The sequence below is a fragment of the Monopterus albus genome, unplaced genomic scaffold (genome assembly GCF_001952655.1).
Source record: "Monopterus albus unplaced genomic scaffold, M_albus_1.0 scaffold269.1, whole genome shotgun sequence".
In the NCBI taxonomy this organism is placed as follows: domain Eukaryota; kingdom Metazoa; phylum Chordata; class Actinopteri; order Synbranchiformes; family Synbranchidae; genus Monopterus; species Monopterus albus.
The window spans coordinates 152,784-176,675 of NW_018128149.1; the positions used below are offsets into that span (position 1 = coordinate 152,784).

The 23,892-nt window shown below is 47.3% G+C and overlaps 1 protein-coding gene across 3 annotated transcripts in view; it reads left to right on the plus strand.

Annotated features, from left to right (window-relative positions):
* The first annotated feature begins 2,569 nt into the window (after positions 1-2,569).
* dipk1c (divergent protein kinase domain 1C) overlaps positions 2,570-23,892 on the plus strand; it is a 34,470-nt gene continuing 13,147 nt past the window's right edge. For 2 of the 3 annotated variants that reach the window (XM_020621903.1, XM_020621905.1), the window contains exons 1-5: positions 4,528-5,604; positions 22,738-22,941; positions 23,037-23,090; positions 23,204-23,376; positions 23,583-23,892. In XM_020621903.1, the coding sequence (XP_020477559.1) occupies positions 5,383-5,604; positions 22,738-22,941; positions 23,037-23,090; positions 23,204-23,376; positions 23,583-23,892 (963 nt within the window). In that variant the 5' untranslated portion in view covers positions 4,528-5,382. Of the gene's footprint in view, positions 2,587-4,527; positions 5,605-22,737; positions 22,942-23,036; positions 23,091-23,203; positions 23,377-23,582 lie in introns of those variants that run through there. The other variant, XM_020621904.1, reaches the window with a different exon arrangement.

The following is a 23,892-nucleotide window of genomic DNA, read 5'->3' on the forward strand; positions in this document are numbered from 1 at the left end:
GTTGGGGTGAGTGGATAGAGGAGAGACAAAAGAAGAAAAGCAACAAGACACAACAATCAAACACTGATCAGGTCGATGTGGCTGGGGACTGCTCGTCAGAGACGTAGAGCTCCAGGGCCAGGGCAACCTGCTGAAAGGTGGAGAGAGAGAGAGAGGACACACTACGGGACAGAGGAGACACAAAGTTAGTAATGTGTAATGGTGGCATATAGAAGCATAGGGAGAGAGAGGAGAGGAGAGGAGAGGAGAGGGGAGAGAAACTCAGAGCATCAAGGGGCCCCCCAGCAGCTTAGGCCTATAGCAGCATAACTAAGGGAAGGCTCAGGGCTCCAGTGTGTGAGTCAGAGTCTGGTCGCCCCACCACCTCGTCTCTCTGTCGCCCTCACTGGATTCATGTCCGCAGCCCCCTGAGAGCTTCACTCAGGAGGCAGCGACTGTAAACAGGAAACGAAAGAGCAAATCCAGTGACGAGCTGGTGAAGCCAGTGGAGCATGTAGCAGCAGGAGCCACTGATTTTTCTCAGGACTCAGCAGAGACCAGCTAAAGGAGAGTGAACACTGGACACGACGTCCCTCAGGCGGACACAACACAACTCCAACTGCGGGGCAGTGCTGCACCGGAACTGCTGCATGTGGGCATAGAAAATCATTTACACATTAGCCCAAACATCTTCGTCTTCAGTCCAGCATCTGTTTCACTAGTTTATAGAACTCAGAGCGACCTCTGGTCCACACAGTGAACCTGCTCCTGGAGGAGCTTGGTCTCCACTGCAGCTCTGCAACAAACATTTGTAGACACGCACATGTATTTAAAGCAAATGTCATTAAATCACTGAAATTGAAGTTGGAAATATGCAAAGAACAGATTTATTTATTTAAGACTAGATGCATCTAATGGTAAAACTGGATTGGAGTCTTTGTAAACACCATCTATTACTCAGTTAAACCTTTGTAAATCTTTACTTGTAGATCATGAGACGTGCATTTCTCATTGACACTCACACATTTCTTGCCTTAGATAATTTTAGTTATTTGTGTTTTTGCAAACAGAGAGATTTTTTTACTCTTCTGGTTTCAGCTGTTGGGCGGAGCTGGGGGACGTGTCTGCCAGCCTGTTACAGCATGTTCTGTCCTGTGGTGGCCACACATCACCAAACACAGCTTTAATCATCCTATCAGCCGCAGTAATCACCCATCTGTGCTCCTGCAGAAGCAAACATAACACACACACCAGTGCATTTAAGAATAAACTCCTCAAACTTTCTTGGCCCATGACGACGTCAGCCTCCACACCGAGCAGCCGCCTCGCTTTATGTTTGCACAGCTTTATTGGCATTTTACAAACAGGTCATTACCAACATGCCTTGGGGCTCTGAGCTGCTTTTACTGGAGGGCGTATTAGTGAGGGTGCAGGGGAGGGACGGCGAGAGAGAGAGAAGGCGTGAAAGGAAGAGTAGCAAAGCGAGATAAATAGGTGAGAGTTTTTAATTTAGCGAGGCTCAGTGAGCGAACCTAAGCAGAGACTTGCTGCCGTGGTAACGGGGTAAAAATGAGGAGGGGTAAAAAGAGAGGGAGGGGGAGGGGGAGGGGTGAGAGAGGTACAGTAGCATGAAAATACAACAGTGGGGTGAGGAGAGGGTGAAGGGGAGGTGAGAGGGGTGAGAGGAGGGACGGCGGAGACCAGAGGCAAACACAGTCGGTAGGAAAGGAAAGAAGAGGGAGAGCAGCGGAGTGAGGGGAGGTGGGAGGAGGTGTGGAGCTGAACGGACAGGCGCGCGCACACACACACACACACACACACACACACACACACACACTAGCCCGGCAGCGTGGAGCGTCAGACGAAAAGAGAGCAGCAGCTGCGTGGGGAGAAACCAGAGCCAGTGAAACACCAGACCTCTGCTGGAGCCAGCAGGGCTGCCTGACAGTCCTGACTTTGGGTTTACAGCAGGCAGCCGGGCCATCTCCGCAGTGTGGGGACGCTCCAGTCAGGCTGAGGACTCACAGACGGAGTGCAGACAAACATCATGTTCCGTGGAGGAAATTCCACTTAGTGGACTTAGCAGGTTTTGAATGACCTGGTTGTGTTTGCAGAGTTAGATGTTTGACTCTGTTCTTGTTTTGTAGCCAACCCAGACAACTGAAGGATCGACAAACAGCAGGTTCACAAGAAAGATTTAGGATTTCTCTTGCACAAATGCGGAGCAGATGTCTGGACCTCTGGTCTTGGCAGACCACCTGCAGACCTGCTGGCGAGTCCTCTCTTTGTTTCAGTAGCTGCTGCACAGTAACATCCTGGTTCTGGAGTTTGGATCATCTGTTCAAAGGAAAACCAGGTAAATAAAGGATACACATGCAGCAGGATTATAAACCGTGTAGTATTCTGGACTTTGTAGACGACCTGCCACCGAGTCTTTAAACTATGTCAGTGGCTGCAAAGATGTGAGTTAAACCTGGTTCTGGAGTTTTTAGTCATTAAGGAAAATCAGAACCTTCTGTTCTGTCCATTTTTATTTTACAGAGAAAACAGAGTGAAGTTCTGGAGCCAAGACCTCGTGGACTGTCTTCATCTTAAATCTGCTGAGTGGTGAGTAGTGAAGTTTTATTTCTATTACTACATCAGAGGCAAATCAAGTCCCTCATGTCTTTAACCAGAACTATGTAGAACCCAAAGGTAACCAGACTAGATGGAAAAAAATCCCTTTAGATATTTAAGGTTTTCACATTCAGGGAAAACAGCAGTTCTACTGCTGAGGACAGTTAACAGTTGGGTTTTGATGTTTGAGAGGCAAATGGAGGATATTAATAACAGACCTGTAGGAGACTGGGCTACAAGTCTGATACAAATCTGGTCCTTCCATCCTCGGTGTGTCCAGTGCCCCATGAAAGACCTGCTAAGAGCACTAAGTCTGTGAGGAGGAAACTGGACCTGTCCGAGTCCTGTGGCTACACAGCACACTGCTGCAGCCCCGTTTACACAGGCTGCTCTACATTTCCAAGAACACAGAGGCAACACTGAGGAGGTAATTGCAGGATAGGTTGAATCACAGACCTTCTTAAAGAATCTGCACAAACCAGCTTCAGGGACCAAACCACCTGCTGGTTTCCTCAGGACAGGATAAGATCTGAAGAGGTGCTCGCCACCTGTTGCACATGAGCAAGTGGCTGCAGCTGAGACTTTCTTTGTGGACTCTAGTCCTGCAGCTCATCTGCAGATAAGGAGTGAGCTGAAGTTTGTCCTCAATAGCTGCTGCATCACTGCATTTTGTTGCAGTTTTATTTTTCTCCTTTGCGCTTTTGTTCTGCCACAAACTGATTTTTCTACCCAAGAAGGAAACAAGGTGCTGTCTCACACAGTGGACACATGGACGGTGCACATGCAGCAGGGATCCAGCCTATAGGATCATACGGACAGGAGCTGATGTCTGGCTGTATCCCTGGGGAGCAGCTGCAGCAGCTGTCGTCTCTGTCACCCACAGTCCCACCAACAGGAAGCAGGCGGTGATGGACCTGCTCCTGGTTTCTCCCCTTTAGGAGACGGTGTGTTTGAGTTCTTCACCAGGACTCTGTGTCAGACCACATCGCTCCTCTGACTTCTGGCAGGTGTCTGTGTTTTCCTGTTCTCCCCTTGTAGTGTGACTGAAGCACAACCACATCAGGAAACTGTACTGAGGCCTGTGACACTGGGTGGCAGCGTTTCTGGATGCCTCAGTAAAAGTGTGTCGGAACCAGCACTGACAGACACCGATGACAGGAACACAGCGGGCAGATGCTGCGTCCAGAGCCACATGTTGATGCTCAAGGCTTTAACTTCAGAGCAGGAAGCAGGTGAAGCCAGACGACTGACTGACGAGTCTCTTTGTGCGGCTACAAGCTTCAATCACACTCTGAGAAACCGCGACTGGGCTGCAAAAGGAAGAGATGATTAGTTTCATTTGAGGAAGAATCCATGCAGCTTTGAGTTCCTTTCCTTCACTGGAACCATCACCAGCTTTAAAGTAAAACAGACCCTTCTTCTTTTAACACACCACAAAGTTTAACTCCTACATTTCTACAGACACAGGTAGAAAGACGCAGGTTTTCAGAGCTGTAAAAATCCACATGATTTCACATCTTTCAGTCTGGATCAGTGTGTAAAGTTCATAAAGGCTGCACTTCACCCAGGCTGATGTGAAAGCTGAGGGCTGGAACTCTGAGCACAGATCTAAAGCACTGACACCGGTTCCTTTGATCACAGGTGTCTTTGCCAAACTTCCTCCTTTTCCTGGGTTCAGTAGTTCTTCTGTTGTTTTAACAGATCAGAGTCGTGTTGAATTTACTGCTGTCGCTGTTCCTGTGTCTGTGTCTCGTTATGAAGAAGTGTCCAGTGTTAAAGACACTGAATCAGGCAGAGCTCTGGTCCTTAGGGACATTTTAGTTTTTGGCTGTTTTCATGTTTCTTTTTCCAACTTACTACTTTTGCATGTTCTGAAGTTTGTGACTGATTTTCAGAAACATTTCGGTCTGAGACACGACGACCACAGGAGCTTCAGACGGAGACCTCTGGGTTTGTCTGTGTGCATGCTGTAGAGAGCGTGTGTGTCCAGATGCCACCTTTCACCACAGATGGGCCCCGACACCCACATCACCGTGTGACAGTGACTCGGCTGCTCCTGAGTTATGGCTCCACAGTAGTGGACTCACTGTGAGGAAAACAAACCGAGTGTCAGACACACAGAACGAATCTGAGCAGGAGCAAACAACATTTACACACATTTCTTTTGAAATCGCAGCCGAACTGGAGGTCAGAGCAGCCGAATCTCACAGCCTGGAACGTGGCGCTCTCACCAAGTGACGACACGCTGCAGCCGCTCGCTTTGTGTTTCTGGAGAATTTTATCCTGGACCATTTGGACTTGTCTGTGTTTGAGGACAAAACCGAGTGACTTGTCCTGGGACCTGGATGTTTCTCCTGTTTTTTTCTCACATAGCAGTGATTCATTGTTTTCACTATAACTGACTGCAAAGGATCATGGGAGACCTGACGGCCCATGAGAACCTGGTTCCCCACTGGAGACACCGACATGATTCATTATGTTTCAACAGTTTTACTGGTCTAGATTTTAATCAGATGGATTAACACCAGTTTAGATCTTAGACTCATTAAGATGATCTCAGTTATAATTATTTCAGTTCCACACATTTCACGTTATCAAACTAACAAACATTTTTTGAGGCTCTAAATTTTGCTTTTTTGGACAAATTTATTTCAGCACAAACCTTTTCTGAATTTGAGCTGTGCAGATTTTTGCTTCAGCTGGATCCTTTATAGCAGAAACTGTTCAGACGAGCCAGGACACTCTGTGGCAGAGAAGGATCTGGTGCAGATCACAGCCACCATCACAATGCTCCCTGGAGAACTGGCGTCAGGTGGAGGGGGTCGCAGGCGCAGGGTGCGCCTGCTCTGGTGGCTGGGCCTCAGGCGGTGGTCTCGTCGAGGGACCCTGGTCTTCGCTCTGCTCTGGTTTGGCTCCTGGTTGTTCCTGAACGGCCTGGTTCTGGTCCACAGGACCATCATGTCGGACTACTGCACCGACGACAGGAGCAAGAGGATCCTGCGCAGACTGGTGAGTCAGTCGGTCAGTAGTGTCTCAGTGCAGACGGCGACACAGAGACAACAGGGTGAGCGAGCACGTACTTCTGTTAACAACATATAGGCTCATTGAAGTAACTGTGTACGATGCGCACAACCATCACCATAAAGTTTTACTTTACATCATAAACACACTTCCCTAAAACTCAGCCTGACACTGGGGCACATGGGAAATAAAGCGCTGGTTCTCTACCGGCAGCAGAAATGAACTAAAACCAGTGGCTGTCTAGATGGAAACTAGTCTGACACCGGATGTAGCACGTGGAACGTTTGTCTGCAGGATGGTGAAGAGATCACAGTTAAAAGTGTCAGAAATGTGCACACAGCTCGGTACTGTAGACCAGTGGTCCCCAACCTTTTTATCACTGCGGACCGGTCAACGCTTGACAATTTTGCTGCGGCCCGGTGGGGGTGGGGGTGGGGTGATTACGTAGATTGTTTATATTGTTAATATAATAATAAATGTGAATTCACTGTGTACTTGTATGCAACTTAAGCAGTTGCGCCACCAACATAACATGAGTATAACATCAAAGTCTCAGTTTTCAGTGCTGTGGTGGCGATCTCAGGGTATTCTGTCATGACTTTAATCCAGAACACCGACAGAGTTGTTGTCTCGAACATACTTTTAAGGCCGCCGTCATTTGCGATCTCCAGCAGTTGATCTTCTTGCACAGACCTGCTGGATTCACCTGGTTTGTTGACAAATGGGTTGCAGATCCATTCCTTGGCAGTTCGTGGGTCCTTTGTGGTTGGGAAGTAGCGCTCGAACTCTTTTAAAAGCAAAGACAGGTGATCGTGCACCAGCTGGGAGAATGAAGGCTCAGGCTCAGTCTCACCCAAAATCCCCACTAATGTTTGAAACATGTCCGCAGGCTGAATATGTCGCACAAGTAAGCCAGTTTTGGCGCTCAAGTGACCGAGATGTAACCGAGAGAATGCGGTCATTTTTCAAAATAAAAGATCATTCAGACTCAGATAATAAATAAAACGGAAATAATTAATGAGTTCTTGTGCGGCCCGGTACCAATTGATCCACGGACCGGTACCGGGCCGCGGCCCGGGGGTTGGGGACCACTGCTGTAGACTGTCCTGTAAAGTTGCTATGTTCAGGTGTCAATGGAGCCGTTTCCATCTCAGCAAACACGCCTGTTTCCTTCTACTCGTCTGTCTCGTCTTCAGCGTTAAAGCCTTTCCTGAGAACGTCTACCTTCCTCAGCTCTCGTCGACTGTTTCTGTGACTCCTGCTCCCACTTATTATTTAGACGGTTCCAGTAAACAGGCAGGCGAGTGGAGATAAACAGCCAGAGGTCAGCAGTCCTATCTGCTGCAGCATCTGCTGGTGCATTGTGGATAAATACTGATAGCTAGATGCTCCGTTCTCCTTCTCATGCTGCTCCTAACCTCCACTCCGTCACTTTCATAGGAGTTCCCTTCAGCTTCCTGACACTCTGCCTCTTCTGCATTTCATGCCCTTTGACCTTATTGTCTCCTGCTGCTCCTTGTGATCCAGTGCTGCTCCTCGGACTCTCATTTGGCAGCGTTTCCTTCCCTTATCTCTGATTCTGGGTGAATCATTGTCTACAAAGAGCAAACAAGAGAGTAGTTGACATACGTCCATGGTACCTGACAGGACAGAGGTGACCTTTGACCTGGGAGACGATGTTTGCTAACCACAGTCATCACAGCTTCTCCTCATCTTAACCAAGTAGTTTTCATAAACCAAACCCAATCTTTTTCAGTTTAGAGGAAGTTGAGTTTGCAGCCAGTGACACAGCAGCAGCAGGGCCGACATCTGTGCCTGTAAAGGACACTGTGCTGCATTTGGTCATGAACCATTAACAACACAGACGACCTCTGCAGTGACAAGTCGTCTGAGGTTAACAGTTTAACGCCGTCTTCTCTAACAGCAGTGGAGAAGAAAACCAGAGCTGAGCCATCATAAGTCTCGTGGCCTCTCCACAGCTGCTGCAGGCTCGGTGTGCAGCTACAGGTTAGAGGAGCACTGCTGCAGGGACACAGCCTCTGTAGCCTGCACACATCTGGCCTCTCCATGAGGACAGACTTTGGCTGTAAACACTTTTCTAACTATGGTTTTTCGGTCCCTTGAATGAAACACACTGTGGGCATGTTTCACTGCAGTGATGATACATGATAACATACAAACCCAGCTGTTAGAGGAACCATTAACTCAAACTCACACAGCGACTCAGAGAGAAGCCCATCTTCCATCCGCCTCCCTCCCTGTGCTATTAAGGCTCCAAAGAGGAAACTGATGAAATCCCAAATAAACACTGAGATCCTAAGTCAACAAATGGTGCGTGTTTGCTGAACTAACACTGCACTCCTCCTGCGCACATCATACACTGTTTGAAATGTTCCTGCAAATCCAGAGAGCACTTCCAGTAACATACAGAGGTTTCGTGTTTCAAGAAGCCGATCCCGCTCCTCACACAGCACTAATGCAGGACAGATGCACTTCAGCTGCACGGACAACTCGTGGCACAGAGACTAACTAAACCTCACACTGTTCCCAGCGACTGACAGGAAGTCCTGCTGTCACTGCTGCTCATTGGTGTTTCATGCTCATCCTACCTGCTTCAGGTGCTGCAGTAACCTGAGCAGCCCTCGACCTGTTTTCTTCTTTATGGAGGTTCATAACCTGATCTGTCGGTCAGCGAGTGAAGCTGTGTTTCAGTTGCAGACTCGACCCTCTGGTGCAGAAAAGTCACCAGGCTGAGTGAAGGCTTCAGCTGACTGTTCACTACCACAGTCTCTGTGAACATGCTGCTGCTCATCGGTTCGTTGTGGAAGAGCAGTGATGTTGGTACTGTGCAGCTCTAAGTCTGAAAAGTGGCCTGAAGAGTTCCTGAAAAAGTATCAGTGAGTTGTGTGGTTGGATTGAGATGGATCTGAAAATCATGCTGGAATCAGCTTCAGTTAAGTGCTCGCTGCCTTAGAGGCTCGGCGTGGTTAATTATAGGCTGGCTCTCCCAGCAGTCGGGTCACTGCCATACACGCTCTCTGTCCGCTGTGTCTCGGGGTGATGTCACGGGACAAAGATAAAAATACGCTGCTGGGAACCTGCTCGGTGCTCATTCATCTCTGCACTGGAAGCTGCTCCATGTCAGATTTCACTGTGAAGACAAGAGAAAAGATTGTTTTTCTCACCGGCTTCCTCACACACATCTTTCTTTCCTCCACATCCTCCCTGTTTCAGAATAAACAACAGAGAGGTTTTTTCTTTATTAGAAACACACATCAAAGAGGAGCCATGTTCCCTCTGTGCCCTGGTGTCAATATCACAGCCTCAAATAGAGTTATAATGTAAAATTCCTTGTCAAGTCCAGCTGCGTCTGACCCATCTCTAATTCATGTCAGGTTTCTGAGAGAAATACTGATCAAAAGCAGGAAGCACTGTGCGTTATGTTTAAGCAGGGATCTCGTCGGTTGAGTTAAGATGCAAAGGGCAAAGCCAAAAGCCACTGTTTCAGCAAACATGACAAACTTGGACTGTCAGGAAAGAATTATTAATTAAAACACAATGACATTTGTGGATGAGGAGCAGCCCAGCGAGCTGCCTAGATACTGTAGCTAAGTGTTGTAACATGAAAGGTGGGTGAACATAGCCTCACTGACGACTAGGGAAACTCTCCAACATGCACATTTCATAAAACAGGAAAAAAAATCTAAAAGTCTATCGCAGGATTAGCTGGAAGGCTGATTGCTAACATGCTAACCGGCCTAAAAGCTCAGCAAACTAATTTGATCGCCACTAATTACTTAGATTAACTAACAGGCCAACTGCCATTAAATAACAGTGTGAGGAAATGTCTCTGTGCTGTTTAGTGAGGGTGCAGACTGCACTCCTTCTGTTTCCTGGATCAGTTTGTTGCTGGACAGTGACACAGCTTCTGATTCTCCACTTAAATTTGGCACAGTCACGACGATCTGTGTTTGGCAGAAGAAGGTCACGACCCATCAGTGCTCACAAAAGTCAACACAGAAGCACTTTGCACATTCACAGCGACTCTGCTGAAGTTCCACTAAATTCATTTCAGTCCTGTGATTTACAGTTGTACAGTAAACGTTGGCGTAAACAAGCCAACGCTGCAGCAGAGCCCAAGCTGCTGCTGACCTCGGTGTTCAGTCTAATGCAAATTGTGGTCACACAGCTTTTATATTTTACACCAGACAAATCAGAGCATTTCCTGTGCTGTCGCTGTGGAGCCGGTGTAACACGTCCGTTACCCCCACAGACGCCCAGCTGTTCTGCACACATGGTTTCTGGTCCTCTGACTACCGATGGTCTAATGGCTGTTGCAGGGTCTGACCCCGTCGCTGCACGTCTCTGGTATCCCTCTGCCTGTTTATGCCCTGACGCTACAGTTTTTACAGCCTACCTTTGTGGTTTTATGCAGAGGAGACCAGGTACATCTAGAGCCCAGCTCCGTTTGTGTGTGTCTGAAACAGACTGCAGGTTGGGAACCTAAATTTATTTTACGACGTCCTGTAAAATGTTTCGCTGTAGTGCTCAAACTCCATGTGCATGACCTGACTGTTCGTCTGTCTGTGGCTCAGTGACTCTGCTCTTATTTGTCCACTGAAGCTGAATTTGCAACACAGAATCCATCTCAGTAAAACTGTGACTCATGACAAAGGGGCAGGAGTTTGTCGTGACCCTCACCGACCTTTGTAATGCAACATTAGTACAACTTGTCCCTAAAGACAGAAGCATCTCTACAGACTGTCAGGACAAGTTTTTCTTCTTTGGCATTGGTCAAAACAAGATGTGTGACACAACGGGCCCCTGACACAGGCTGATAAAAGGCCCCCGCCTTCCTACGTCAAACCAAAACCCAAGACTGAATCTCTCTAAAGATGTGTGCATGTCTCTGTGGTTGTTTAGTGTCTCTGTGGACACTCGGCATCCGTCTGTAAATGATACAACTTTTTGTTTCCCCTTCTGGGACCTTCTGCCAGCCGCTCCACTGGGGTCTCAGTATTTTAGTAGGAAATCTGTAGGAACCTAAAATGCACTGACACTAAGAGTCCGATGTGTTTCTCCTTCTAAAACACTGTTGGTTTTGGCAGAAACATTGGATTTGCTGACAATAAAAACAGACTATCCAGCCTGATATTTAATTTAAAGTACATTTAGTGACAGTAAGTAATCCAGTCCAACAGGTCGACTCCTGTTCCTGTCAGATTATACAGACCTTTGTCCTGTTTCTAGTCCTCACTGTTTCATTTATTCTTGGTATTTGGCCTTATTTGGGCACTAGACAATCCAGAGAGACAAAACAGGGCAGAGAGATGGACGACATGTAACCAGAGTCCCCAGCTGGGACCTGAACTGTGGACTTGGCAGTTATGTGGCTGATTTCCTAGAAAGGAAGTGGAACCAGCAGACACCTGGAAGGAATAGAGTCCATGCAAAGACTGAGGTGATTACTGGAAAATGATCACTAAGAATCTTAAGGCAATGATGGAGCTGAAACACTAGTGGAGTCCATCACTGAAAGAGCAGTTGCAAAAAAACGGTCAAAGTCATGTCTGGTCTCGGGCCAGATCCTTAAATGTTTCCCCCTTTAAAAGTGGAACAAACAGAAAACTGCTCATCAGTCTGCTCACGTAAGCACCACACTAAACCCTCATAATCACAAGAATGGCCGCAGCAATTAGTGGACACACACATGCACACACACACACACACGAGCAAATAATCAAGCAGTTTGAGGTTCTTTCCTATGGTTGCCTCAGAAACTGGCCGGGACACCCTCCACTCATGGGGTTTCTGTACCCATAATGCACTGCACCATGGCGGGGTGTTTTTGACAATGTCAGCCAACACCGAGGTTACATTCAGGCTGGCATTACAGGAGAAAGGAAGGAAGTCAGAGTAGCGCACATAGCTCACCTCAGACAGGTTGCACCATGTCCAGACACATTTATTACGGCTTCACACATTTCATTTGAGTGGCATCGATTACTGTGCTCTGGTGTAACATCCACACATCAGTGTGTGTTTCTGAGGCTCCATCAGTCGCACATGATGCATGGTAATTAAAGTGGCAGCTGATGTATAGGCTTTGTCCTCTGTTAGCAGCCGTTTGAGCTCAGTGCAAAGCAGAAAATGACTGTTTAACCTCCAGTTAACATCAGGGCAGCCGGGCCTCAGGGGATTTACTCTGCTCTCGCTCAGAGCTTTTAGTCCCAGCTGATTCAGCAGCAGGCTGGTGTTTTAGCTTTTTAACCATGGGTAGCAATGATCTCAGTGTCTGAGTAGAAGCTGCAACCATGACTTCCTCACTGTATTTACAGTATTGTTCAAAATAATAGCAGTACAATGTGACTAACCAGAATAATCCAGGTTTTTAGTATATTTTTTATTGCTACATGGCAAACAAGTTACCAGTGCAGTAGATTCTCAGAAAGCAAACAAGACCCAGCATTCATGATATGCACGCTCTTAAGGCTGTGCAATTGGGCAATTAGTTGAAAGGGGTGTGTTCAAAAAAATAGCAGTGTGGCATTCAATCAGTGAGGTCATCAATTTTGTGAAATAACAGGTGTGAATCAGGTGGCCCCTATTTAAGGATGAAGCCAGCACTTGTTGAACATGCATTTGAAAGCCTGAGGAAAATGGGTCGTTCAAGACATTGTTCAGAAGAACAGCGTACTTTGATTAAAAAGTTGATTGGAGAGGGGAAAACCTATAAAGAGGTGCAAAAAATTATAGGCTGTTCAGCTAAAATGATCTCCAATGCCTTAAAATGGAGAGCAAAACCAGAGAGACGTGGAAGAAAACGGAAGACAACCATCAAAATGGATCGAAGAATAACCAGAATGGCAAAGGCCCAGCCAATGATCAGCTCCAGGATGATCAAAGACAGTCTGGAGTTACCTGTAAGTACTGTGACAGTTAGAAGACGTCTGTGTGAAGCTAATCTATTTTCAAGAATCCCCCGCAAAGTCCCTCTGTTAAAAAAAAGGCACGTGCAGAAGAGGTTACAATTTGCCAAAGAACACATCAACTGGCCTAAAGAGAAATGGAGGAACATTTTGTGGACTGATGAGAGTAAAATTGTTCTTTTTGGGTCCAAGGGCCACAGACAGTTTGTGAGACGACCCCCAAACTCTGAATTCAAGCCACAGTACACAGTGAAGACAGTGAAGCATGGTGGTGCAAGCATCATGATATGGGCATGTTTCTCCTACTATGGTGTTGGGCCTATTTATCGCATACCAGGGATCATGGATCAGTTTGCATATGTCAAAATACTTGAAGAGGTCATGTTGCCTTATGCTGAAGAGGACATGCCCTTGAAATGGTTGTTTCAACAAGACAATGACCCCAAACACACTAGTAAACGAGCAAAGTCTTGGTTCCAAACCAACAAAATTAATGTTATGGAGTGGCCAGCCCAATCCCCGGACCTTAATCCAATCGAGAACTTGTGGGGTGATATCAAAAATGCTGTTTCTGAAGCAAAACCAAGAAATGTAAATGAATTGTGGAATGTTGTTAAAGAATCATGGAGTGTAATAACAGCTGAAAGGTGCCACAAGTTGGTTGACTCCATGCCACACAGATGTGAAGCAGTTATAAAAAACTGTGGTCATACAACTAAATATTAGTTTAGTGATTCACAGGATTGCTAAATCCTAGAAACAAAAACGTTTGTACAAAATAGTTTTGTGTTTGTACAGTCAACGGCAGACACTGCTATTTTTTTGAACACACCCCTTTCAACTAATTGCCCAATTGCACAGCCTTAAGAGCGTGCATATCATGAATGCTGGGTCTTGTTTGCTTTCTGAGAATCTACTGCACCTACTGGTAACTTGTTTGCCATGTAGCAATAAAAAATATACTAAAAACCTGGATTATTCTGGTTAGTCACATTGTACTGCTATTATTTTGAACAATACTGTACTTCTCTTTCTTCATCATAAAGGGCATCTTTAAATACCTTAACTCAGATTCCACCAGTGTCTGATAACCCCAGTGACAGTGGGACAGGACATGGTGTTTCTCAGCTACACCCCCTCCCCCATTACCCTCTGCTTCCTGCATCTCCACCCTGTGATGTCAAAGTACGGTCTGTAAATCAGCCACCTAGCCAAGGTTAGAAGAATGGTTATTCCAACCAGTAGTCATGTCAAACAGCCATGGAGGAGCTCTGGGCAGCTAAAGGTCTGAACCAGCAGCTGCCAGAGTGAAGAGGTGGCGTCTTTTGCACAGAGAGAGTGGGACAAAGAAAGAGCAACAACCAGGGTTAACATGGGTTTGGCTGTTTGACATGGAGAGGGTTAAAAGCAGCCAGAGGACTCAGACTGGATTCAGATGTGGTGTTCTTCCTTCTGAATGTGTTAGCATCTAAAGTTAACCTGTTCGTTTTGGTACTGTAATATTAGCAACCTGCCCTGGAGGCTGCACTTTGTTCCAGCCAGGCATCCATAGTTTACCTCTCTCTCGTTCCACAAACAAACAACCAGGCCAACGACGCCAGAGCCAAACAAAACCTCAAACTGTTGAAGCTGAAACTGGATCTTTTTGAGGTTGAAGTGAAGTTTTCACTGTGTTCAAGTTCAACTTTAACAAAAGATATGAGGCGACACAATGTGTTTGTGCACAGTCGGCCTTTGCTGGCTCCTGTTCTTACAGGTTTGACTGGTTCTCACCCCCTGTTCAGGCAGCTGGACTCACAGGTGCTCTGTGGTCTCTCAGGGGTTTGAAGCTTTGCGTGGAGGTCGACTGTTCTCAGCTTCACTGTCTGAGTCTTCAACTGGTGTGAGCGGGATGTTATTTTAAGATTTAGTTCCCACTGAGTGAAACCGTGGCTTCGGTGGCCAAGTTAGCTGCATGTTTTTCTCACCTGCCCAGGGTGGCTTTAGACAGCTTCTCCCAGGTATTCAGGAAGAAGTGTCAGTCCTCAGCTTCTTGCCTCGGTGTCTATCACTCATGACAAGCTGTCATTTAGCCTGACTCCATCTGTGAAACCTCCACAGAAACATTGCAGAGAGTTGGCCACACAACACAGAGGAATACAGCAGGAAGCCGGTTCTGGAAACAGGCTAAGCTGCTTCTTCTTCTTCTTATTGTGATCTCATGGTTCGAGCTCTGTACCTGAACTGTGGCGGCCTCACACCTTCACATCCTCCGTCAGCTGCTGTCAAACGCTGCCTTTCCAGCTGCTCGCCTACTTCTTCTGATGTATGCGGATAAAATAACAACCTATCACCTCCTGACTGTTGATGCTTGTCAACCTGCTGCTGTTGCCAGGCAGCAACAGGGAGTTCACACCTTGTGCTGGGCTTTAGTTCTTTCAGTGTGCGATGTGTCAGACTTTCTGCAGAGCAGAAACCAGCAGCTGAAGACGTATCATCAATGTATGTTCATGTCCTCTGGTGTCCTCATGGCTTCTTAACTAAAACTAACGTGTTGAGATTATTTGTGATTCAGGTTTGTGACCAAACTAAGAACCAAAAGGCTGCATGCAGTTGGAGTTACTGGTGTAAAGGGCTGACTGACTCAGCTTAGTCAGGTTGGAGGCTTGTACAGGGAAGTGATTCACTAATTTGATGCAGCCTAACTACAGTGTAAAATCACCTCAATTAAACTAAAATAGCTGCACTCAACTATAAACTGAGGCAAAGTGAAGGATTATTTTCAGGAAAACAAACAAGTGTGGGCATCTTTATCTTTTTCATTTTAGCTGAATCATCAGTCAAACCTGGTCCGAGACCACCTGGGTCGGACTGGTGCAGTTTGGGTTGCAAAGCAGATCAACTAGAGAGCCTGATATGAATTAAATGATATTATTACTGGGGTAAAGCAAAGTAAAGGGTTAAACTATTGCAGTAAAGGGAACATAAAAGTTTAACTTGGACTCAGAGTAATTCCAACACTTGAGTAGATGTACACGCACTGCTCCGTTCAGCTGTTATCAGTAGATACTTATCCAAATACCGCCACAGTATCTTGATCTGTATTCAGCCGTTTCTGCTGCACAGAGAGGAGAAGAAGGGGAGGGAGAGCAAAAGGTCAGAGAGGGACAGAGAGGACAGATAAGACAAGAATGGAGACACTCAAAAGAGAGAGCGGGAGGGTTTGAGATGAGAGCCGCATACCAACGAAGAAGCCTGCAGGGTCACAGCAGCATCAACAACGCCGAGGGTCTGAAGCCACGACTGACCCCAGACATTCTAAAGAGCTGTGTTCAAACACAGATCACGTCAGGAAACATCTGGCCTTACTGAGGTGAGAGACAGTCTGACTAAAACAAGGTGCAGCTGAGTCTGAGGATGCACCTCCGGTTTTTCTGCATATTTATTCCTATTCTGACTCTGCTCATTGGCTGTGGGTTTTATTACATCCTGGTCTAGAGTCCTGTTGTTTCATATGACTAAGACAAGAGAGGACAAACAGGCGACCTTCACATTTCACTCTGTTGGTGAAAGAAAGAGTCACTAGACTCCTCAGCTGTTGCTCTTTCTAGGCCTGGTCTGTGAGAACGAAGTCGTGACAAGATTTAAAGCCAAAACACACTTAGCACAAAGCAGCTTCAGCTCCGACTGCATCACCGTGCCGAATTATCACAGCTCATGAAATTCACTACTGCATACAGCAGCTGTGTCAGTGTGGGAGGTCTGACTGTAGGTGGAACAGCCTGGGTTGTTTAAGACAAACAGGATTTTTAGGATTTTCTTCCTTCTAGGTGTAACTGAGCTCAGTTAGCTGAGCTGTTGTGTGGATGTGGATGGATGACGGTCTGCTGCTTCTTGGTGACAATGTGAGTGACATATCACTCAGTATAAAGAGGACTAATGCTGGAAAACTTAAAGGGAATGTTGAAGAAAGAAGCAGCTCATGAAAATATCACCACAACAGAGGAAACGTTCAACAAACTAGTAGAAAGGAGAAACAAGTCGAGTGCTGTCAGGTCCCGTAGACCTCGTCACGTACAGCTACATGCCTATGCTACACAACGTTTACAAAAACAAGGACACTCATTAGGTTAGTTTCCTTCTAGGGCAACTTTCTAGTTAGAGCACGTTGATTTTCATAGGAACCAGTGAACTGATGCCAGCTGCTAGCTGGATTTAGGACAGTCTCTTCTGGCAACACAACCTGACGCTCCTACTCCAAGTTCCACAGCGCTGCGAGTCGCAGTCTGGTGTGTAGTTGTCATGTGTTGGGGCAGTGCTGTCAGTGTCATTGTGGCACTCTGCTGCCAAACACTGTCAGGGTTTCTCTGGAGGAGAAATGGCCTCCAGACATGTTTCTCTAATCACTGCGATGTGTCTGAGCTCAGATATGAAGCCTGCAGAGAAAGACAGCAGCTGAAAGGTGTGTTGGATAAACAATGAGATTTGTGTTTTATGTGTTGGTGTTTCACTGCTTTAATTGCTCACACTCAGGCTTGTTGGCAGCAGAGGCCGGTTTCACCGGGGCAGCCAAGGAGCGTAAGTTTATGGCTTCAGTTCATGATAAACACTCTGACTTCAGCTGCTGAGTGAGCCTCAATATGTTGTTTGACCACAGGCGTTTTAGTGCACTCAGCCGCTGCAGACGCTGTTGGACTGACAGGGAGGCGCCGTCTTGTTCCTCGCTGTGGTGGTGCTGGTGTCAGACACACAGCTGTGCAGGGGGTGGGAGGCTGGCTGCAGCACAACGGTTGCTGTGGGATGACCATGACCTCCACCTGGTTTACTGTCCAAACAGGGGTATGTTAGCTTCACCCACTGGGGAAACGAGCAGTGTTAAACTTCACTATGGTAATGTTAGAGATATTATCATCAGGTCTCATTGAGCAAATTAAAATGAACATTTGTCTGTAGTTTGCCTGAATTTTGGGTTTATTACAATATATTTTAAAGTCATCTTTTTTTCAGGTGGCCAGACTGGTTGCAGTTCAGCGTGTTGTCTTTCATGTCTTTTGGTCATGTAACAGCAGGTGTTTATTATACAACGGCCCGATGTGGCGCAGCGAGTCTGACCTCAGCATCAGAGCCTCCTCATGCTCAGCAACTGTCTTCTCTCTGGACTTATTCTCCACCAGCTTCACATTCCAGGACAACTAACTAACTGAAGTCTGAGTGGGAGCCGACATGCGGTCACCCACTAACCAGCCACACTGTTCACCGCTTCATTAGGTCAGTGGCTGTAACAACCATGGCCTCCTGCTCATCGAGTTGACACGGAGGCTAACCGCTGCCAAAACGCTGTGTGTGTCTGGGGACACGGGGTGTGTGCTGTGGCCTGCGGCTGTGGACTCACCAGCTGTGAGATCAGCCTACACTTCCAGTGACCTGACCCCGAGGTCGACTGCTCTGCCCACGCTGTGTGCGAGTGCATGCAGATACATGTCGTGCACGTGCAGCAGTGAATACAAGCCATTCAGCCCACACCTCGACCATCCCACAGGCTGTAAAAATCTAACGATTGTTCTAGGAGCTCTTTGCCTGCTCAGCAAAACAAAAGCACTTAGGAGGTGTTGATTCACACCGCAGGCCTGTGGGGATTCTGTATAGCGCTGCATTTGACCACATGGAAAACTTCCTGTGTCCCGTGTCATGGACAGGAGGGCGGAGCTGCGGGACACCGGCATTAGACATGTCCACGTATTAGTGTCTTACTCAAAGACACTTCAGCAGCTTTTAGGTCACAGTGAAACAGAGGTCAGAGCTGCTATGACCTCTCCCACAGCCTGAAGATGGTCAGAGTAAGCACTCAAGTTATGTTCAGATGGAGCCGATTTGATCCCTGGAGGTTTTCTCGGGCCATGTGGGTACGGTGACTCTAGTGCCTATGTTGATCCCACTGCCTCTGTTGTAGAGATCAGAGGAAACCAAGGGTTACATTAAAGTCACTGGGCAGTTGGGTAGTGTGCTCAGAAGACACACCTGGAAGCTGTCCCTGTGAGAGACTGCCGACCTGTCCAGAGTGGACCCTGGCTCTCTGTCGGACTGGCTCCAGCCCCCGGCGACCCTCTTCAGGATAAGCGGTGTAGATAATGGATGGATGGACCTGGGAGCTGGCCAGTACAACCACAGTCTGACCTACTGCCTCTGAGCAGCTACACTGGAGCAGCTGGGGTTCAGTTTCCCCGTCCTACCCAGACTGAACCCTGCTGGTCCAGACACCAAGCCGACATAAGCTTGTGTCTCTAACCTTTAGGCCGCCATGCCCAGTCAACCACTTACAGCTTGAACTTCCAAAACACCTTAAACATGACAAAACCCAGCCTCCAGTCACTTGTCGTGGCTAGAGTGTGATGCCGACTAAATTAATTCAGACAAACCATCCCAATTTAAAGGATCATTTAATATTACAATTATTCTGAATAGAGTAGTATTTAAACAGATAATCTTGTAGTTAGGGAAACAGAGAACAGAGACTCTCCTCCTGCAATGTGATAGATAAAGTATTAAATAAAAAGATTGTCAAAAGCCTCAGTCAGTCCTGGTTACAAGGTCCAGTCAGTCAGTTGTTGTCACGAGGTACCGTCAGTCTTAGTCAGCAGTCAGTCTTAATTCAGCGTCCCCCCAGCCGGCTGGGTCAGCGTCCCCCCACAAAGTATACTCTCCCTGTCACAGTAGCATTGCCATCCTCTCTTCTCCTTCTGCTCTAACCCAGCTTTTTATCTGCTCGCACTTACACAGCCCTCCATGGCCTGAGCCATGAAGACGCGGTCCCATGCCAGCTACCCACACACACCTTCTTCCGAGCATTGTCTAAGCTGTCCAGTACATGAACTTCTAGGTCGCATTGACCTAGTGCACATTTCCTTTTTCTAAACCTGAACAGAGCACATGAACAGTTCACATAAGGCTGCAGCTACAGTATATCCATTCCCTATCGGTGGAGGAAGTCACTCAGGATTTTGACCCTAGGTTAAACAAGGGGGGCCCAGTCCAAGATGTTCTTGCCTGCACCAGAAACAGATCAAGCTTCTGTACACACTTAGCTCAGCCTTACATCCTTTACACAACTATTACAAATAATATCTAAATATGAACTACATACCGTTCTATTACGTATTACCTCTGGAACCTTGTTTATTTTCAACCACTACACACTCACTGCAACAGCTCGAGGTCAAACGCAGCATTCTCTGAAAGCAGCTGATTTCACTTAGAACACATTTTAAATGCAGTAAAGTGAATAATGTGTGCGACTACACTCCCAGAAAATACATTTAGCTTGTAGTTTGCAGTAAAAGGCTCCAGGCTCCTAATTCCTGAAAACCTTTTCTACCTCAGCAAGTTCAGACAGAAAGTTCCAGCATTTTTCAGCACAAACTGCTCGACCTTTGTTTCCCTCACTGTGTGTCTGCTCCTGTTGCAGTTGTGCTGCTGGGCTGGCTGAGCCTTCAGGCTCCGTTCACACAGGAATGTCATTAAGGCGTTTTAATGTTCCTTGTGTGTTTGGGCTTTAGCGTTATGGTATGTAATGGTGAGAGCGGAACAAACAAAGGGCGCCACTGTGAATCAGATTGTCTGAAAGGTCTCGGCTTTCTCCGGCTGCTTACTGACTCACATCATCTACTGCAGCACAGCAGACTAAAATAACATAGGACAAGTTAGAACCCTGCATTAGAGAAGGAGCTATGCTTTCAAGGGAGCTGAAGAAGGGAGGGACAAACATATGGAAGGGAATAGGAGGGAACAAAGAGAAGTAGTAAAAACGGAAGAAAAGCCGCCGTTTTCTCCAGGTCTCCAGATGGCTGTGTCCTGGTCCTGTCTCTGTGTCCTGGTCCAAACCAGGACGGAAACATAACAGGCCAGAAACCAGGAGAAACACCAGCCCGGGTCAGACATGGTCAACATTACAGAGGGAGGTGGGGAGGAGATAATCACTGTGTTGCTCAGGGGTTAGTTAATCATTTTGGATGGTGTTTATGGGAAATGGTCCATAGCAGACATTTGACAGGACAAAGACAAAAGAGAGAGACAAAGCATCCCTGAGCCGAAGGTGAGGTGCTGTGGGAGGTGACTGAGTCGAATCTGAACACAGACACTGAATTCACCATGTCAAAGATAAGACTGTCCCTGGTGTCCATCCACAATAACCATCCATAAATAGACACAGTGCAAAGACCTCGATCCGAGCTCTGGTCAGTATCACAGTGTACATGCTGCCAACAGGAGCCGAGAATCACAGAGACACTACAACAGCACATCTGGTCTCACACCTGCGAGATCAGCCAAAACATGTCGCTAACAGGTGATATGATTTTAAAAAGAAGCCGAGTAGAAAGAGAAGCAGCTCCTAAGAGCTCCACCTTAAAACTACAAGGAGACCAATGGGACCTAAAAGACAGGAGAAGCCAGTTGTCTGTTATCTCCTCCCAGAAAACATAAACCCAGTCTCACCGTGACTCAAGCAACAGGTTTATGGTTTATACTTTGCATTCCCAAAGGCAGTAATTCAAACAATCAGGTACAGACGAAACTTCCACTTTGACATAAAATGTTGGTGCACATTCCAGTAAAAACAGGGAAAATGACCAGTGGACCGAGTGTAAGGAGCCTCACTCTGGTAGGGAAACACCAGCGTTTCTAAGAAAGTTTAGCGTGTACACTCACTACAGGGTAAATACAATGTCTAATCTCATTTTAGCTGCACACACACAGAGCAGGAGATGAAACAGCGTCGGGGGAATGTGTACAAGGCTGTGAGTCCAGGAAGCAGCTGGGGAGTGTGATGCAAGGCGAAAGAAACCAGGGAATTAGAGCAGATACATGAACACAGAGCACAGTCTGCAGATGTCCGAGCGTGGAGAGCTCTCCTGCTCACAGAACCTCGGCCGTGTCGTCTGGGCCGAGAAGTTTCAGGCTGAGGCTATGGAGCACATTAGCCAGTTTAACCTCTACAGAGTGTTTACGTGTTAACTACTAACTGAAATAGAAGTGGACATGTCTAGCCACTAACCCTGGTGGAGTTCTGAGTATTTCTATTACGTTCAGTCTATGTGTTGGTGTTATGTTTGTGGTTTTTAGTGAGCGTATTAAGGATGTCATCTGATCTGATCTGACTGCAAAACAAATTTACCTACAGGTATAAATAAAGTAACCTAACCCTGACCTAACTTCAGTGACTCCCGGAGCAGATCGCTCCTTCACCTCCACACAAAAGATCCTCACACACTAACACAGCAAACAGTGATTTCATTAAATCAACTTTTGTTGTTATAAATTCAGATGTGGCCACATGGCACCTGAAGGATCTGACCTTTAATGCAGTAGTTACAAGGCAGTACTGCTGGAGTAAAGGACCGAGGCCATGTGGCAGGTGTGTGTGTGTGTGTGTGTGTGTGCTCAGAGTGTCAGCTCCTTACTGACTGATTTTTGTGTAGGAATGTGGGCAGAGTGAGGATTAACTGGCTAATCCGTGACCAGAGCGAGGCTAATCCTCGTCGCTCGCACCTGTGGACGCTGCACAGGATACGTATGTGTGTGTCTGTAGCATGTGTGACTGCAGATCAACAGATAGGAAAAAGCAACGAGAAGGAAAACGGGAAAAGCAGAAAAGCCGGGAGTCCTAGTGTTAGGTTTGTGCATTAGCAAACTGCACAGCGTATGTGTTTTACAGTGACGTGCTTGGTAACATGTTGTATAATGAGACTGTCTGGTAGAAGACGAGCATCTGGGTAGAACGTGCTAGAGGCAGGACACGACTCTCTGGAGCTGCTCCTAAAGACAGAAGCTCCTCAACCTCACCGTGCCGACGTTTTCGTTGGCATCTTCATCGTAAATGAAACTGTAATGAAACCCCGGCCTGGTACAGAGAACCTCCTCCGCTCCTCCTTGGCGAGCCTGTGAGGTGTGGAAGTTTTCTGTGCAGTGTTAACCCTCTCAACACCTGGGCTTCATACACAAAACTGTGGGTAAGTTTACACACTGAACAGTTCTGAGGTGCAGAAGGTCCTGGACAAAGCCTCAGTGAGAACATTTGGAACCTACATACTGAGGTTGAAACTTCCTGTTTGGTCCCAGGCTCTCAGGGTGATGCTGTAACCTTAACTCAAGTCTGTGACATTGTTCGGGGTTTAGTGACCTGACGCCGTTGCTGTGTCCCTCCTGCTCTGCCGTACAGTGCCTGGAGTTCGGTGAGGGCTCAGTGACGGGGGACATGTGCGAGGACCTGTGTGTGCTGGGTCTGGTTGAGTACAAGCGCTGTCTCTACTACGAGAACGGGAAGAAGGTGATCGAGGCACGCTGGAGAGGAGAGCCCATCATCCTCAAGTCCAAACTGGAGAACTTCTCCTCCTATGAGCCACTGGGAATACTGGACTATCAGGTGATGCCTGCTCTATGATTCCAATCACTGAAGCTTTACTTTGTGTCAACATCCAGGGTGGTCACTGACAGTAATAAGTCTCCTGTGCTCAACAGGACACAGCAGAGGAGCTCTCCCCTCTGGATGTGGTGTTTTATGCCACTCTGGAAGTAAGTGCTTAAAGGAACTGGGCCACTCACCAGACAAATGGTGAGGGCCTGATTCACGCTGACGTCTGCTGTGTGTCAAGGTTACACTGCATATTCACTTCCTCTCATCTCAGGTACGAAACTCCTTAGGGTTGGCTGATGAAGACGAAGATGAAGGCGGAGGAAGCAACAGCTCTCTGGCCAGAATCTGGGGGAAGAAACTGAAGAACAGAGAGAGGAGTTACTCTCGAGCGGAGCTGTTGTCGCTTTGGTCTCTTCTGCAGCAGGAGGAGTACACCTTTCTCAGGTGAACCAGCAGGAGTCAGATGATGCCTGAAATGTTCACAGTACACATCCCTCACCCGACCCCTCACCCCGAAGCCTCACTTGGCACACTAGCTGCAGTCACGCTTGAGCAGTTAAACCTTACATATAAAAACCTCTCTGTCATGTGTCTTGTGTATATTTGTGGATGCCCTCCTGAACCTCCACCTGTCCTGCTCTGGTCTCCAGAGTCCTGCAGGACCTCAGCACCCACGTGGCCAAGGTGCTGGGCTCCTGCGGTCACTTCTACGCAGTGGAGTACCTGTCTGCTGGACGCGCCTGGGACCAAAACATCTTCTCACTGGATGAGGTGGCCGTCTCTGGGATGCGGGGCCAGGACCGAGCCGGACCCCGTGGGAGGTGGGCTGCAAGGGAGATGGTCCATCGCATCGCGCTGAGCTTCCTGGACATGGTGTGGCACTTCGACAACGACTTCACCCACAGACTGCACCTGTGCGACATCAAACCGGAGAACTTTGCCATCAGGAATGACCTGACG